The sequence below is a fragment of the Oncorhynchus gorbuscha genome, linkage group LG23, assembly GCF_021184085.1.
Source record: "Oncorhynchus gorbuscha isolate QuinsamMale2020 ecotype Even-year linkage group LG23, OgorEven_v1.0, whole genome shotgun sequence".
In the NCBI taxonomy this organism is placed as follows: domain Eukaryota; kingdom Metazoa; phylum Chordata; class Actinopteri; order Salmoniformes; family Salmonidae; genus Oncorhynchus; species Oncorhynchus gorbuscha.
The window spans coordinates 20587109-20604101 of NC_060195.1; the positions used below are offsets into that span (position 1 = coordinate 20587109).

The 16993-nt window shown below is 42.4% G+C and overlaps 1 protein-coding gene across 1 annotated transcript; it reads right to left on the reverse strand.

Moving 5' to 3' along the window:
- Positions 1 to 10027: 10027 nt before the first annotated feature.
- On the reverse strand, positions 10028 to 12386 carry her5 (hairy-related 5). The gene is made up of 3 exons (XM_046325157.1): positions 12259 to 12386; positions 11813 to 11908; positions 10028 to 11653 (listed from the first exon to the last, which is right to left on the reverse strand). The coding sequence occupies exons 1-3, from the start codon at positions 12295 to 12297 to the stop codon at positions 11165 to 11167; spliced, it is 624 nt and encodes a 207-aa protein (XP_046181113.1). The 5' UTR covers positions 12298 to 12386; the 3' UTR covers positions 10028 to 11164.
- Between the last annotated feature and the right edge of the window lie 4607 nt (positions 12387 to 16993).

Consider the following 16993-nt stretch of genomic DNA (forward strand, 5'->3'; position numbering starts at 1 on the left):
CGATTAGAAAGGCCTGCTCGCAGAAATGTTTCAGGGAGCGTTTGACAGTGACGAGGGGTGGTCGTTTGGTTGCAGACCCATTATGGATGCAGGCAATGAGGCAGTGATCGCTGAGATCTTGATTGAAAACAGCATTTGGAGGGCGAGTTAGTTAGGATGACATCTATGAGGGTGCCCGTGTTTACTGATTTGGGGTTGAACCTGGTAGGTTCATTGATCATTTGTGTGAGATTGAGGGCATCAAGCTTAGTTTGTAGGATGGCCGGGGTGTTAAGCATGTCCCAGTTTTGGTCACCTAGTAGCACGAGCTCAGAAGATAGATGGGGGGCAATCAATTCACATATGGTATCGAGGGCACAGCTGGGGGCAGAGGGAGGTCTATAGCAAGCGGCAACAGTGAGAGACTTGTTTCTGGAAAGGTGAATTTAGAAGTAAAAGCTCAAATTGTTTGGGTACAGACTTAGATAGTAATACAGAACTCTGCAGTAGATTGCAACACCTCCCCCTTTGGTAGTTCTATCTTGGCAGAAAACGTTATAGTTAGGAATGGAAATTTCAAGGTTTTTGGTGGTTTTCCTAAGCCAGGATTCAGACACGGGTAAGACATCAACATGGTTGATTAAGGCATATTGAGCAGGGCTAGAGGTTCTACAGTGAAATAAGACAGTAATCACTAACCAGGACAGTAATGGACAAGGTATATTGATGTTAGAGAGAGGCAATGCTTAGCCAAGTGAATATATGGGTCCAGTGAGTGGTTGGGCTGGCTGGGGACACAGCGATTCAGACAGTTAGCAGGCCGATGCCAACAAGCTAACAGTTTGTAGGCTGGGGCTAAACAAGCTAGCAGTTAGCAGGCCGGGTTAGCAAGCAAGCAGTTAGCATGGGCTAGCAGTTACAGACCGGGAAGGTAAGCTAGCAGTTAGCAGGCCGGGGCCGGAAAATAGCAGTTAGTAGACCGGGGCAAGCTAGCAGTTAGCAGGCCGGGTTAGCAAGCAGTTAGCAGGGGCTAGCAGTTAGCAGACCGGGTTAGCAAGCAAGCAGTTAGCAAGAGCTAGCAGTTAGCAGACCGGGCAGGCAAGCTAACAGTTAGCCGACCGGGTTAGCCAGCAAGCAGATAGCAGGGGCTAGAAAGTTAGCCTTTGGGGGACATCGCGATGGGGGTAAGTCTGGTTTTGCCTCTTCGTGCGGTGACGTTGATAGACCAGTCGTGGAATTAGTAGGGTTCCAAGTAGCTCTAGGTAGCTAGCAGGCCTAGCTGGTTAGCATAATGAGCCTTCAGCGGGCGTCGTGCCTGAGGGGCCTGTTGGGAGTCCTCGGGCAGATTATGTCGGTATTCCAGTCGTAGGGGATCTGCGGGGTCCCATGCCCCGTACTGGCTGTAGAAGGGGTCCGGATATTGTAGCCCAGGAGTATACTTTGGTGGGTAGCCCAGGAGCTCTGGTCGAGCTAGCTTCAAGCTAATTTGTGCTTGCTCTGGGATGGAAACGCTAGCCAGGAGTAGTCATCCGGGATTGAGGTTAGCTTGTTGTGAAGATCCAGATGAAAATGTTCAGTTTGCGGTAGGAATCCGGGGATAAAAATAACAGGTCCGTTATGCCCTGGTTAGAGTCACGTTGTTCGAACTGACGGGATCTTTCCGAGCTGAAGGTTAGCTGATGACTGCTGGCAATGGTTTGCTGACTGATAGCTGGTAGTTAGCTGGCTAGCTTCAGTTGAGGGATTCCAGATCCGAAGTAAATATAAATACTTTAGGAAAAAAAGAAAAATCCACGCCACATTGGGTGAGGCGGGTTGCAGGAGAGTATTTAGATGATATCTTTCAGTCATCTGAATATATGTTATCTTTCATTCACCTGAATAATATCTTTCAGTCATCTATGTAACGCTCGTCGGAAGAAGTGGACCAAGGTGCAGCGTGGAAGTGTTCATGATTCTTTAATTAATCAGAACACCAAACAAAACAACAAAAGAACAACGAACGTCACGTTCTGAAGGCTACACAGAGCTAACAAAAACAACATCCCACAACCTAAGGTGGCAAAACATGCTGCCAAAGTATGATTCCCAATCAGAGACAACAATAAACAGCTGTCCCTGATTGAGAACCATACCTGGCCAAAACATAGAAACACAAAACATAGAAATAAAGAACATAGAATGCCCACCCAAATCACACCCTGACCAAACCAAATAGAGACATAAAAAGGCTCTCTAAGGTCAGGGCGTGACAGTACCACCCCCCCCCAAGGTGCGGACTCCGGCCGCAAAACATGAACCTATAGGGGAGGGTCCGGGTGGGCATCTATCCGCAGTGGCGGCTCTGGTGCGGGACGTAGACCCCGCTCCACCTCTGGCTCACACCACTTTGGTGGCGCCTCTGGTGCGGGGACCATCACCGCCGACCCCGGACTGGAGACCCTCGTTGCGGTCCCCGGACTGTGGACCCTCGCTGCGGGCCCCGGACTGGGGACCCTCGCTGCTGGCCCCGGACTGGGGACCCTCGTTGCTTGAGGCCCCGGACTGGAGGCCGTCGTTGGAGGCTTTGTGCCATGGATCATCACTGGAGGCTTCGTACCATGGATCATCACTGGGGGCTTTGTGCCATGAATCACCACTGGAGGCTTCGTTCGTGCAGCAGGCACAGGACTCACCAGGCTGGGGAGACACACTGGAGGCCTGGTCCGTGGAGCAGGCCCAGGACTCACCAGGCTGGGGAGACACACAGGAGGCCTGGTCCGTGGAGCTACACTGTGCGTAGAGCCGGCGCGGGATATACTGGGCACTGGAGGTCTGGAACGTAGAGCTGGCACCACCCTTCCTGGCTGGATGCTCACCCTAGCCCGGCAACTGCGGGGTGCTGGCACAGGATGTACTGGGCTGTGGATACGCACCGGAGACAAAGGTTCCCAGTCCAGAGCCTCCTGCAAAGGTTCCCAATCCAGAGCCTCCTGCGAGGGTTCCCAGTCCAGAGCCTCCTGCGAAGGTCCCCAGTCCAGAGCCTCCTGCGAGGGTTCTTAGTCCAGATCCTCCTGTGAGGGTTCCCAGTCCAGAGACTTCAGCGAGGGTTCCTAGTCCAGAGCCTCCTGCGAAGGTCCCCAGTCCAGAGCCTCCTGTGAGGGTTCTTAGTCCAGAGCCTCCTGCGATGGTTCCCAGTCCGGAACCTCTGGCGATGATCCAAGGTCTGGTTCTTCCAGCGAAGATCCACAGTCCAGAGCCTCCTGCGAAAGTTCCCAGTCCAGAGCCTCCTAGGGGGTTCCCAGTCTGGATCCTCCGGCGATGATCCACGGTCTGGTTCTTCCGGCGAAGATCCACAGTCCACAGCCTCCTGTGAAGGTTCCCAGTCCAGAGCCTCCTGCGAGGGTTCCCAGTCCAGAGACTTCAGCGAGGGTTCCTAGTCCAGAGCCTCCAGCGAAGGTCCCCAGTCCAGAGCCTCCTGCGAGGGTTCCCGGTCCAGAGCCTCCGGCGATGATCCACAGTCCGGTTCTTCCGGCAATGATCCACGGTCCAGAGGCCCGGCGAAGATCCACGGTCCGGTTCCTCCGGCGAAGATCCACGGTCCGGAGCTTCCGGCGACGATCCACGGTCCAGAACCTCTGCCGACGATCCATGGTCCGATTCCTCCGGCAACGATCCACGGTCCGGAGCTTCCGGCAACGATCCCCGCACCAGAGCCGCCACCGAAGCTGACGGAACCATGAGCGGAGCGGGGTCTACGTCCCGCACCGGAGCCGCCACCGAGGCTAGATGCCCACCCGGAGGGTTTGTGGCCGGAGTCCGCACCTTTGGGGGGGGGGGGGGGGGAGTACTGTCACACGAGCCATTTATTCTCTAATTTGGTTATGCCGGGTTGTGACTAGGGTGGGTACTCTAGTTTTTGTATTTTTATGTTGGCCTGGTATGGTTCCCAATCAGAGGCAGCTGTCTATCATTGTCTCTGATTGGGGATCATATTTAGGCAGCCTTTGCCCACTGGGTTTTTGTGGGATCTTGTTTTTGTGTTGAGGCCTGTGAGCTCTACAGAAAGTCACGTTTTGTTGGTCTTCATTGTTATTGTGAGTTTCATTTAATAAACATGTGGAACTCTAAGTACACTGAGCCTTGGTCCATTAATTCATAAGACTATCGTTACATCCTTCGACCTCATGTCTTGGTTTTGCTCTGTCTTGCCACGTTTTGAGGCTCTATAGTGTTTGTTTAAATGTACTTTGTTAACAAACATTGGAGTTAAACAAGCTTACATTTTGGTTTCGACGGTTGAACTAAGCTCACGATGTATTTATAAATTATGTTCTTCAAGAATCAAGTAAAATAAATGGATGTAGCACCTGCAGTTTGCCCCTCTAAAGACGGATTAAAACGCATTACAGTTGGGCAACATTCTAACCTATTCCAAATGGTTTGATAAAGTTGGGTAGCCAAGAACTGTCTGTGCACAATGTTAAAAGATAAGGCTACAACATATTTTCGTATTAAAATAAACGTTTTCATTTGTTTTGTTTAAAATAAATCAGAGTAGATATGGCCTGAATCGATTTGTCAATTTGCCCTGCTACATTTTATATAAACCCATTGAATAACCTTGAATAGCCTATGTATAACAAACAATGCGAAATATTACCATATTCAATGTTTTAACAGTGAAAGTAGCCGATAGAGGTGAGTTTGCGTTTTGTTATTCATGTTCCATGATTAACCACAGGGGTACGTGGAACGTCAAAATCCGTTTTCAGCGCACGAGCCTACTTTTTATGTAGGCTATTCCAAGAGCACTTTTTTGGCTCGTGGGTGCATGCAAACGTTTTAACACCCCATGTGCTATAACACGTGACAGAAATGATGGTGGCAAATCCTTTGTGCCAAGGTGTTAAATGCTAACTTTTCCTTTCCCTTCTGTCGAAGTGTTACTATTTTCTCAGGCATTTAGCCTAGTCAATTAAAATATATGTCTACTGGAATTCTCTATTCGTCTACCTTGGCAGCTCATATCAAAGTTCTCCTCTTCATTATGATTGTGATCAATTATCATGATAACTAAATCAGCAATCAGTCAATTAATCATAATTTATATTGCATTGATTGTGGACCATGCGTAATTCGAAATTAATGAAGCGCAAATTTCCAATTGTAGAATTTACAGTAATTTCGAATTCGCCAACTCAAGTTTTCTTTCAGGCCTCGTGCACCACACTACACTTTGGTAATTAAATAGGCTACTGTATGAAAATGTCAAGAATGCTAAAAAAGAAGGATCTCTATTTTCAGTCAACAATTTGGACAACGGGACATATTTGAGATTAATTAATCGACAATTTTGAATTAGTTTGATTTAAAAAAATATTTAAATAGAGGTAGGCCTAAAATGGACCAGATTACTCTCCTTTGCGTTCTTTGGGTGAGGGATTGGGTTCATGCATTGCACGAGACAACATACAAATGGTTTCTTACCTGATTAAATTTACTCCCGTTGGCAAAAACAAAAGGTGGCATTTCCTTTGCTATTTTCTCTCCTTGTATACTTCACACGTGTATGCCTGTGGCCGTGGGAATGGCCTGTAAGCTCACATCGTGTATATTTTCTCAACTCTACAAGGTGAATGGGTCAGCAAATTATGAAGTGTGAACGCTGGTTCTCATATGGCAATTCATTTGATACACTGGCATATTCAATAACAAATCTTACTAAAAGCCTATTGAGAACTTTCCTCAATATGTAGCCTACCCACGCGTGAAATTAATAATTGTCTTTATGAAGCTGGAGTTGTTGCTAATTTAAAAAATACTTTCCATAATTTTGACCTTCGTAGAAAAGCAACTATTTACTACACCATCTGTGTAGCTTGAGGTAAAGACTAACTCAATTTGACAGCTGGATGGTGTGAAACATCTCAGGTAGGCTGCTGAACGCGTGGCTCTCCTGCCAACACGAGACGTGAACATGGGCGCTGAACAGGTGACAATCTACTAATTTCTGTGGCAGAAAATAAACATTATACATAAGGTGAATGCACCAATTTGTAAGTCGCTCTGGATAAGAGCGTCTGCTAAATGACTTAAATGTAAATACAACGATGGGCTTTGATTTGACAATCTGGCTAAAAGTATCGATCCCGAAACACTAATTTACTGACTCATATTCAAATCATACTTAGCCTACAAATAAGACCATGTAAATGTAACGTGAAACTATAAAATCAAACTACTATATAAATAAAAATGTTTTGTTTTTTATTTTTGTGTGGATAGACTAAATGCTCTCTAAATGCTCTCTGTTCTTTAGTGCACTTTGACCAACACATCCTCAGTGGGCAGTTCTAGGCTAGAAAAAAGGTCCTCTGCCTCATTTAATCCATTTACCACCGAGCTGGTAAATGCGTTTTAGTGAGGGATTCCGACAATAATAACAATTTAACACGGTATTCTAGTCAGCTTGGAGAAAGATTCCCTTCGAATGAATCCTTAATCAGATTTTCGCTTTTAACCCGTTTATCCAGGGGAGTTGAAGCAGTCCAAAGCTCCATTCAATAGCGCGTCCTGTTCAGGGCGCGACCTTGCGGGACTAACTCCTCCTTTGATATAAGGTGTTACTATAGGCACAAGTGAGGCCTTGAAGAATGTAGGAGTTGTAATATGCAATTGTGGACACACTAATAATCCAATGAGGCGACATTTTTTAACGTTAAATATAGCAAGTTTATGTTTAGCTATGACACTATTTTAATATTGTACTCTATTTAACACTATACAACATAGCTCGTGTTGGATTTGACATATGCGAACATATATTCACTGATGACAACTTTCTATTAGGCCTTTGTGCTTTTACCACAAAGCTCCTTCAAATCAAATTGGGAGACTAATAAATCATTCTACATACAGTGAGGCCCAAAAGTAATTGGACAGTGACACATTTGTGGTTGTTTTGGCTCTTAACTCCAGCACTTTGGATTTGAAGTGATATAATGGTTAAAGTGCAGACGTCAGCTTTAATTTGAGGGTATTTTCATCCATATTTGGTGAACCGTTTAGAAATTACAGCTCTTTTTGTACATTTTAGGGAACTAAAAGTATTTGGACAAATTCCATTATATGTGTATTACAGTAGTCACAAGTTTAGTATTTGGTCCCATATTCCTAGAACGCAATGACTACATCAAGTTCGGGAGCCTACAAACTTGTTGGATGCATTTGCAGTTTGTTTTGGCTGTGTTTAAAATTATTTTATGTCAAATAGAAATTAATGTAAAATAATATATTGTGCCATTTTGGAGTCACTTTATTGTAAATAAGAATATAATATGTTTCTAAACACTTCTACATTAATGTGGATGCTACAATGATTAAGGATAATCATTAATGAATGGTGAGTAAAGATGAGTGAGATAGTTACAGAGGCATAAATACACTATGTATACAAAAGTATGTGGACACCATGTCAAATTAGTGGATTCAGCTACTTCAGCCACACCTGTTGCTGAAAGGTGTATACAATCGAGCACACAGCCATACAATCACCATCATAGGAAGCCACATTTCCAACAAGTCAGTGTGTCAATTTCTGCCCTGCTAGAGCTGCCACGGTCAACTGTAAGTGCTGTTGTTGTGAAATGGAAACGGCTAGGAGCAACAAAGACTCAGCCGGAAGTGGTAGTTCACACAAGCTCACAGAACAGGACCACCTAGTGCTGAAGTGCTTAGAGCCTTTTTTAAAATTGAACCTTTAATTAACTAGACAAGTCAGTTAAGAACAAATTCTTAATTACAATGACGGCCTAGCCCGGCCAAACCCTAACCCGGACGATACACTCCCAATCACAGCCAGTTGTGATACAGACTGGAATCAAACCAGAGTCTGAGATGCAGTGCCTTAGATCGCTGCGCCACTCGGGAGTCGAAATCATCTGTCCTCGGTTGCAACACTCACTACTGAGTTCCAAACTGCCTCTAGAAGCAACATCAGCATAAGAACTGTTCGTCGGGAGCTTCATTAAAAGCAGCCGCACATAAACATAAGATTACCATTGTTAATGCCAAGCGTCGGATGGAGTGGTGTAAAGCTTGCTGCCATTGGACTCTACCTGCCCCAATGCATAGTGCCAACTGTAAAGTTTGGTGGAGAAGCAATAATTTCCTGGGGCTGTTTTTCGTGGTTCGGGCCAGGCCTCTTAGTTCCAGTGAAGGGAAATCTTAACACTACAGCATACAATGACATTCTAAACAATTCTATGCTTCCAAGGTTGTGGCAACAGTTGGGGGAAAGCCCTTTCCTGCTTCCGCATGACAATGCCCCCATGCACAAAGCGAGGTCCATACAGAAATGGATGGTCGAGATCGGTGTGGAAGAACTTACTGGCCTGCACAGAGCCCTGACCTCAACCCCATTGAAGACATTTGGAATTAATTGGAACGCCGACTGCGAGCCAGGCCTAATCGCCCAAGTCCCCACAGTAATGTTCCAACATCTAGTGGAAGGTCTTCCCATAAGAGTGGACGATGTTATAGCAGCAAAGGGGGGACCAACTCCATATTAATGCCCATGATTTTGGAATTAGATTTTTGATGAGCACATACTTTTTGGTGTCCACATACTTTTGGCCATGTAGTGTATCCCCCCACCCCGGTTATTGGTAATGGTGCGAGGTTAGGATGTTTTATTTTATTTAACCTTTATTTATCAGGGTGAGTCAATTAAGAACAAGTTCTCATTTGCAATGAGGACCTGATCCATAATCATGGTAACATCCATATTATTGTGGAAGTGGTCAGAAACATATTCTATTCTTATTTACAATAAAAGTGACACAATACATTATTTAACATTCATTTCTATTGGGCACAAAATAATATGAAACAACCAAAACAAACAGCAAATGTAGTCATAGCGTGCTAGGAATATGGGACCAAACACTTCACTTTTGACTACTTTAATACCTGTGTAAGTGAATTTGTCTAAATACTTTGGATTCCCTAAAATGGGAGGACTATTTACAAAACGTGCTGTAATTTCTAAACAGTACACTCAATATGGATTAAAATACCCTCAAATTAAAGCTGACAGTCCACACTTGAAACTCATAGTGATTATATTTACATTTACATTACATTTAAGTCATTTAGCAGACACTCTTATCCAGAGCGACTAATTTCAAAGGGATGCAGTACAGAGCCAGAACATAGCAAGTTTCACTGTCTACTGTGAAAATACTTTTGGACCTCACTGTATTTTAAATTAAGTTGTTAAGTCAATCTTCATCAGTTTCTACACAAAAATATGATGTGAATAATATGTGATTTGACTGTAGAGATAAAGTAACATGAGGTCTAACATAACTTCATGGTACCTAGAACCTCTATAGGACTTGTCTATATAAATATAAGAGCGTCTGCTAAATGACTTAAATGTAAATGTAAATAGATCTTAATTATTGATTTTTCATTTATTGGACTGTGTGGCTTATTTGGTGCTTGCAACACCAGGGTTATGGGTTTGATACCCACATGGGACTCACTACTGTAAGTTGCTCTGGATAAGTGTCTGCCAAATGACTCAAATGTATATTCTAGTATTTGAGTAAATGACTAAAATGTAAATTCTAGTATTTGAGTAAATGACTCAAATGTAAATTATAGTATTTGAGTCGGGCCTACTATCCCTTGAATATTTCCTATTCAATGAATAAGGTCAAGCTGAATGACCCCTGATCTACCTATCCACGCCTGAGACTTGAGATCAGAGCCGGTTGGATGCTCCAGACTGTATTACGATGCTCAACTCTCTGCATCACAATGTCTGCTGATGGTTGCCCATGCCAGTGTAAAGTGCACCGTTTGTTTTAATGGTGATAGTTGGTCTTGTCCATTGACAAATATGGTCTTGTCACCTAAAAAATGTGCAAATGTCAGGGCTGTTCTCAACCCAGGTCCAGGCCATTCACACTAACAATGTGGGACAAGGTTTTCTGATGGCTCAGGAAGTAGAACATTTAGAGCAAACAGACGTAGCAGCCAACAAAGTTTGAGACAAGAGTCCACTTTCACTCAATTTTAATATAAAAAAAACAGGACAACATTTTTTTGCCATGTTTAACATAAACAGGATGTCAGTGGTTTCTCACATGGACAAAACACTTTTTTAGTTTACAATGTAAACCAGCAAGACTAGCACAATGGGGCAGTAGGTACCTTAGTGTTTAGAGTATTGGGCCAGTAACTGAAAGGTTGCTAGATCAAATCCTTGAGCTTACAAGGGAAAAATCTGTCGTTCTGCCCCTGAACAAGGCAGTTAACCCACTGTTCCGAGGCCATCATTGTAAATAAGAATTTGTTCTTAACTGGCTTGCCCGGTTAAAAAAAAGAGTGAAACCACTCATCAAAAAATAAAGTTGAATGCAGTTGTTATCTTATATGCCCTTAAAAACGATAAGAAAACATGTATTTTAATCAAGGCTATATTGTCTTAATTTGTCTAATAATATATCACCACACAAAGTCTCGTTCCATAGCAAGGCCACAGAGGTTTATATTTAAAAAAATACACGATTGAGAGTCAAACATGATGTTTACCTTCAGTGTCTCAAAAAAAATAGAAAGACTTGTGGTTTTTGAGCGTGATAAAAAAAAAAAATCAACATTAAACTTACAAATATAATTAGCAGACATGCCTGAGAAAAGGTCAGAACCCTGAACCCCAAAGAAGCCAAAAAAATGACATAATGGGTTACATGACTGGTTATCGGATTCCCTTCTGTATTTTTAAATACACACGAAAAAATGTTCCAAAGGAAATTCAGTTTGCCATATTTCCCTTGTATAGTAGACGTTAGGAAACAGTTGACATATATTGGCATTTGCACGACAGTATCTGTTCATATTGTGAACAAATAAAGTAATCCATATATACAATATGTACATTTAATCAAATGACAGTCAGTCTACCAAGAGTCACACAGCTAACCCAGTCAGCCCCCACTGTTTTCACCCCGTACTGTCTACTCCACTTCCCATCACTGTCCACTCTACTCCCAATCACTACCTATTGCCAATCAACCTTCTCCATCCCATCCCTGCTGGGCAGTTGATGAGCGGGCAGCTGTTAGAAGTTCTACAACCTTATCTCTGGTGCCGAACTGGGACCCCAACTGTGCAGATCATTGGAGGCTGTCAATCACTGCTGTGGCCATGGCCTCCACACAGAGTCACTGTGTTCCATGGACGGCTTGGAGGGGGAAAGATGCTCTATGTTACCGAGGCCAGTTCTCAGACCTGGGCCTGGGTGAGGCTGTGGCAGCTGCTGTCTAGCCAGGGGAGTTTGGTCGGGAGTGGAAGATGATGTACCATGGAGCTGGGCAGATGATGGAGGATGGGTGAGCCCTATGCGGGACCTCTGAGGTGGGGCGTCAGCATCGTGGCTGGGCTCATCCAACTCCTGGCTCTTGGTTGCTATAAAGTGGCTGACTCTTAGTAGGCATGACCTCATGCCCTCACGGTAGTTATGCTGCTTCCTCTTGCAGGGGGACCTCTGCTCTTCCCCACCCTCTTTGGAGTGGCCTCTTTTCGTTTGCTGATGCTGTTGTTCTCCTTCCTGCTCTGTCCTCAGGAAGTTGACCACACTCTCCAAAATCTCTGCCTTTTCCACCTTGGGATTCTTCAGTTTCTAAATAAACAAAAGTACAAAATAAATGCATCTGAAAATACTCAGAAAAAAGACACAGATGTGACATAAAATGCTAAATGACCATAGACAACACATTCATGGTTAAAACTAAATGAATCATCTATATTAGAGAAAATAGACCATCTTTATGCAACTCACCTCATTACTTGTGTTCTCCAACAACAAAAGTCGTAAGGTTTCCAGACTGTGGTTGATACGATCTCTCCTCCGTTTCTCCATGAGGGGTTTGGGGACCTGAACGTATAAATCCCTGAGTTAGGCCTATTCGTTTACTGATGTATAAAATTCAATGACAAAAACAGGATATCCCCGGAGATTATGTGCGTGAAGTGAAAAGAAAAAGACCAACATAACGTAGCCTAAAACCATCGGATTCAATTATATCATAATTTCCCAACCCAAGCAGCTAAAATAATAAGTAAAATCACTAAGCTTTACTTTAAAATTACAACAACATGTTTTGGTTTGATGAAAATCAGACGGAGTTTTGTGGCAATAAACAGCCTATCATCCATGCACCTAATTTGTACGAAACAGAAATGACAAATAATGAACTCTAGTGAAAATGAAAAGGTTTTACTTACCCGTCTTACGTCCTTTTGATCTGGGAGCACAGACTCCATCCTTTTCCTGACTAAATAATGTCGAGATGTCTAAAATCAGAGAGGTAAATGGCGCTTCACATCTATAAATGCCGTAGAATACAACCACGCCCATTCGCGCCCTCGGTTCGACTTCATTTGGATTAGTTATTGGATTACAGTTACCATGACATATACAGTCAATACATCCAGGCATAGCTATTGGTTTATTCAAGAAAGGGCACCACCCCTGATCCCAGATGCGCACGCCCTTGGCATCGAATAACACTATTGTTAGTGTTATTAGGCCTAATCCTGTACCCTAATTTCGTTTGAGAAATATCCCACTGGGCACCAACCATGTTGGTTCAAGGTAATTTCGTTTAAATGACGTGGAAACAACGTTGATTCAAACAGTGTGTGCCCAGTGGGAAGGTTTATCATGTAATTCGAGAAATTAATACTTCATCATGGGACGGCAGAGTAGCCTAGTGGTTAGAGCGTTGAACTAGTAACCGGAAGGTACAAACCTGTCCTTCTGCCCCTGAACAGGCAGTTAACCCACTGTTCCTAGGCCGGCATTGAAAATAAGAATTTGTTCTTAACTGACTTTCCTAGTTAAATAAAGAAAAAATCATGATATCGTCAGAGTAGGCTAATAGGCGGAAACTGCAAGTCCATGAGGTTCAACGTTTTCATAAAACAATACATTCCGACCAAAGTGAATGTCTGAATCCATAATATATGGCCTTTGTTTTAAAAACATGTTTATGTCAGCATAGAGGACAGGCTACAATCATATAAAAACAAGAGTTATCTTTATTCTAATGTTCCATTTGTAATGTATGTATGTTGCTGGCCTTATACACCCACATGCCATCAATTGGGGCGGTAGCCTAGTGGTTAGAGCGTTGGACTAGTAACCAGAAGGTTGCAACTACAAAACCCCCGAGCTGACAAGGTACATATCTGTCGTTCTGCCCCTGAACAGGCAGTTAACCCACTGTTCCTAGGCCATCATTGAAAATAAGAATTTGTTCTTAACTGACTTGCCTAGTTAAATGAAGGTAAAAAAATAATAATTACACAGCCATCTCACAACATTATAACCAGTGGCTACAAGTCATTGGTTGTCTCAAAATGCCTCATGTGTTTTAAATGGCTTCACCCCCCACAATCTAGCAACATCCAAGCTGAGGTAGGTGTGATGGTCTGGCGTCTGGGATGGTGATAGGCCACTTCTTAGATTTGCATTTGGATGGAACTCAAATGTCCCATTCAGGTGTCCCACAGAGGCTAAAACGTCGTCCTACAACAATAGGGTCGACAATTCAGTTTAAGGACATGTTCAATTTATAAACATGAATACATTGATAGTCGGATAAGGACCATTAGAAGGTGATGGACGACATTAACCACAAAGATGTGTTCAACTATCTCAATTCAAGACACGACTGGATTACACGTATTGGACCATTCAAAAATCTTCTAATTTTAATAGTTTAAACATTTGGATTTACAGTAACGTTATAAACTACTATGCTATTCAATTCGGTTCTGTCATGTATAATATCATTAGCTTATGTGATCTTGCAGAAATTAATTGAGCTTTGATCTAACTTTATTAAATGAGCACCATTCTCCATCCATTTTCCAGAGTAGACTGTTCTCTGGGCAGCCGAATGAGTAGAGCAGAGAATATTCCGCACATGCACACACGCTTCGGATTTCGGAGCCGCAGCCACGCCGCAATACACACATCTATCTCCTCATTTGGACCCATGTTTAGTCAGACATTTTACTTCATAAACGCATTGAAAGTATGGGGAAATTAGAAACACTGGCTCACCTTGGAGACCACTAGCCTAACTGCCTATCAAGGTCTAGGCTTTCTTGTTGATGTTTTATACTGACATTTAAAGCTATCATTAAAACACTGCCCACGGCATTAACCCGTGGTGATATAAACTCTGCAAAACTCTGGTAGCACAACAAATCTTAACCTCTGCACAAGTCAGCCGTTGATTTCACTTAGAGGTAATACCTTTATGGGAGGACACCTCCATTAAACGATATCTGGCGTTGTGGTGAATCCGCAGAGAAAAGTTGATTATGTTAAACCCAATTAAATTGATCATATAAGGTCTACGCCGTTAGTATTTGTCCTACAGACAATAATGAAAAATAGTAGTACTTAGTCAGACCGTGTTTCACAGAGAGTTCTCTAAACATTTGTGGCCCTGCCCGTGATCCCACCATTATAATGGGGATATGTGGAGATAACAACGGAATGATCGGATCAGGGACATCCCGTAGAGATTAACTGGATTTGAAGAGGCACTGATAGTTCCGTTTAACAAAAAAGAGAGAGCTTCTTTTTTACGGCTTAGTCACTGGTGAGTGCTCTGAAGTATCATGACTTCTGTTTAATCCTGTGTGTGCGAGCGCGCGTGCGCGAGATAGGTCTAGGCTGTAGCTACGCGTTTAGAAAGGAATAGCCTAATTGTGTGCAATAAAATGTCTTCCAAAATGTCAACAATATAGACAATCTATGAAATATAATTTAATTTAAAATGGCAGGTGATTTGAACAAATGCTTTGTCATTATCAAACACCATCAGCTTGTTTGGCTATAGTCTGCCATTATGTCCTTGAAGATAATCCTTTTCTTATAATCGGCTAAAAGAGCATCTTTCTGTTCAGTGTGCACCTGCACTACAAAGGACAAGAAAACAAAAGTGCTATCAATAATTTCAAGGCACGTGGACCCGCCCCATAAATGAGCCGGAGTGATGGACACAGCGCGCCTGCTTGCCCCACTGAAGGAATGCAATTAGCGACATCTGGCCTTTATTAATAAGGTCTCGAGACCCCTGGCCGCTTTGAGAAAGTCCCAACCAATATAGAAACTCGTCATGCGCGTCAGCTCTGCAGACAAAGGGGTCAAAACGGCTCGGACTCAAAGATATAAAATATCAACACAATTTCACACTAAATTCGTGCAAATATGTACAAAAAGAATTTCAGCAGATTTCGTGATTTTTTGTTCAGCATAATATATATATTTTTTGTACAACTTAATTAATAAGGAAATACACACATTTTTGTTTGACTTAATTCATGGGAAAATACATTTTGGGGGGCAAACTTTGGAACAATCTTATTAGAGCAATGCATGATGGGTAATGATGTTCTACACTGCTGTGTCCCACATTTATTTATATAAAAATACAAACGTGTACTTTCACCGAAATAATTCAAATATAATAGTAGCCTTATATTGTTTTTATTTATTAATGCCAACACTGTTTTCTATATTTGTTTTTGCTTAATGATTTTGATGCACTTGTAGTCAGAAACACACTTTTTTTCCCTGTTAGCAACTATAGGCCTACACGAGTTTCTTCATAGTGCATTTCATATTTCATGGAGCCTACGTTACTCAATGTTCTTCATAATGCATTTTATACAAGATTAATTGTATGAGGGTTGCCAGACTGGAGAAAAAAAATACAGATTTTTCTGTTTAGTTTTTTTTGTGGTATGATGAAGGTATTTGATTCGGGAATGGGGATACATATTCTATTATGGTAAATTATAATACACATCAGAATACACACACACACACACACACTGACTTTGTTTGTACTCATGTTATAGCCAACTCTTGACTTTTGTATGAATTCTTTTTCATAAAATATTTCTATCATGTTGTCTGTATTTATTATCTTTAATTTGTTAAATGTTTGTAGTTTGCATGTTTCAGTAATGATTAACATGTTTAAATAGTTGGAAATCTCTGCTTGATTTAGCTTTTGGTATATTTGGCATTTTTATACATATTCTGTATTTCCATTGAAGAAAGCAATAATTAATCAACACTCTACTGTAAATAAATGGACACTACCGGTTACAAAATGGAAATTAATCTCTGTAAATAAATGGTGAGAAATGCTCAGTCCGAAGCCATTTGGATATGGGTTTCACAGCCCTATAATAATGACACAAGCTATATCAGCTTAAAAAGTGTTTATTTACAACCTATGGGGTATGAGATATTGTGAATAGTGGCATAGGATAGTCTGAAATGAATTAATATACCCTAACCCTAAGCGATGTTCAATGTCAGCAGCAACTTTCAGTGAGAAATGTTCAGTCTGAAGCCATTCGGCTATGAGTTTCACAGCCCATAATGATACAAGTTATACCACCTTAAAAAGGGTTTATTTACAAACTCTGGGGTATAAAATATTGGGCAAAATGGTGTAGGTGAGTCAGTCTTTGCCAATGAGAACCAAGAGGGGCCTAACTTTGTCCTTCATGACTGGGAAAGGCCTCAATTCTAGGCTGTAGGAAATCCTGCATCCATCTCATTAGATCAGAACAGGATGGATCAACAGTGATTCATATTACTGGTTGGTATCCTAAAAAAAGGACAGTTGTGTTTTGCAGCATAACACACTTATATTATTTGTCTACCCATATGATGTGGATCATTGTCAGGTTATTAGACGTATAAGCTTAAGTAACAAAAGACCACCATGATTGTAATAATACTTTGAACAGGTGGGCCAAATGCTGGGCCAATTGTGCGCCACCTCATGGGTCTCCCGGTCGAGGCCGGCTGCGACACAGCCCTGGATCGAACCTGGATGTGTAGTGACATCTCTAGCACTGCGATGCAGTGCCTTAGACCGAGCTTCAGGCAACTTTGATGTAAGGTTTGATCACACCTGTA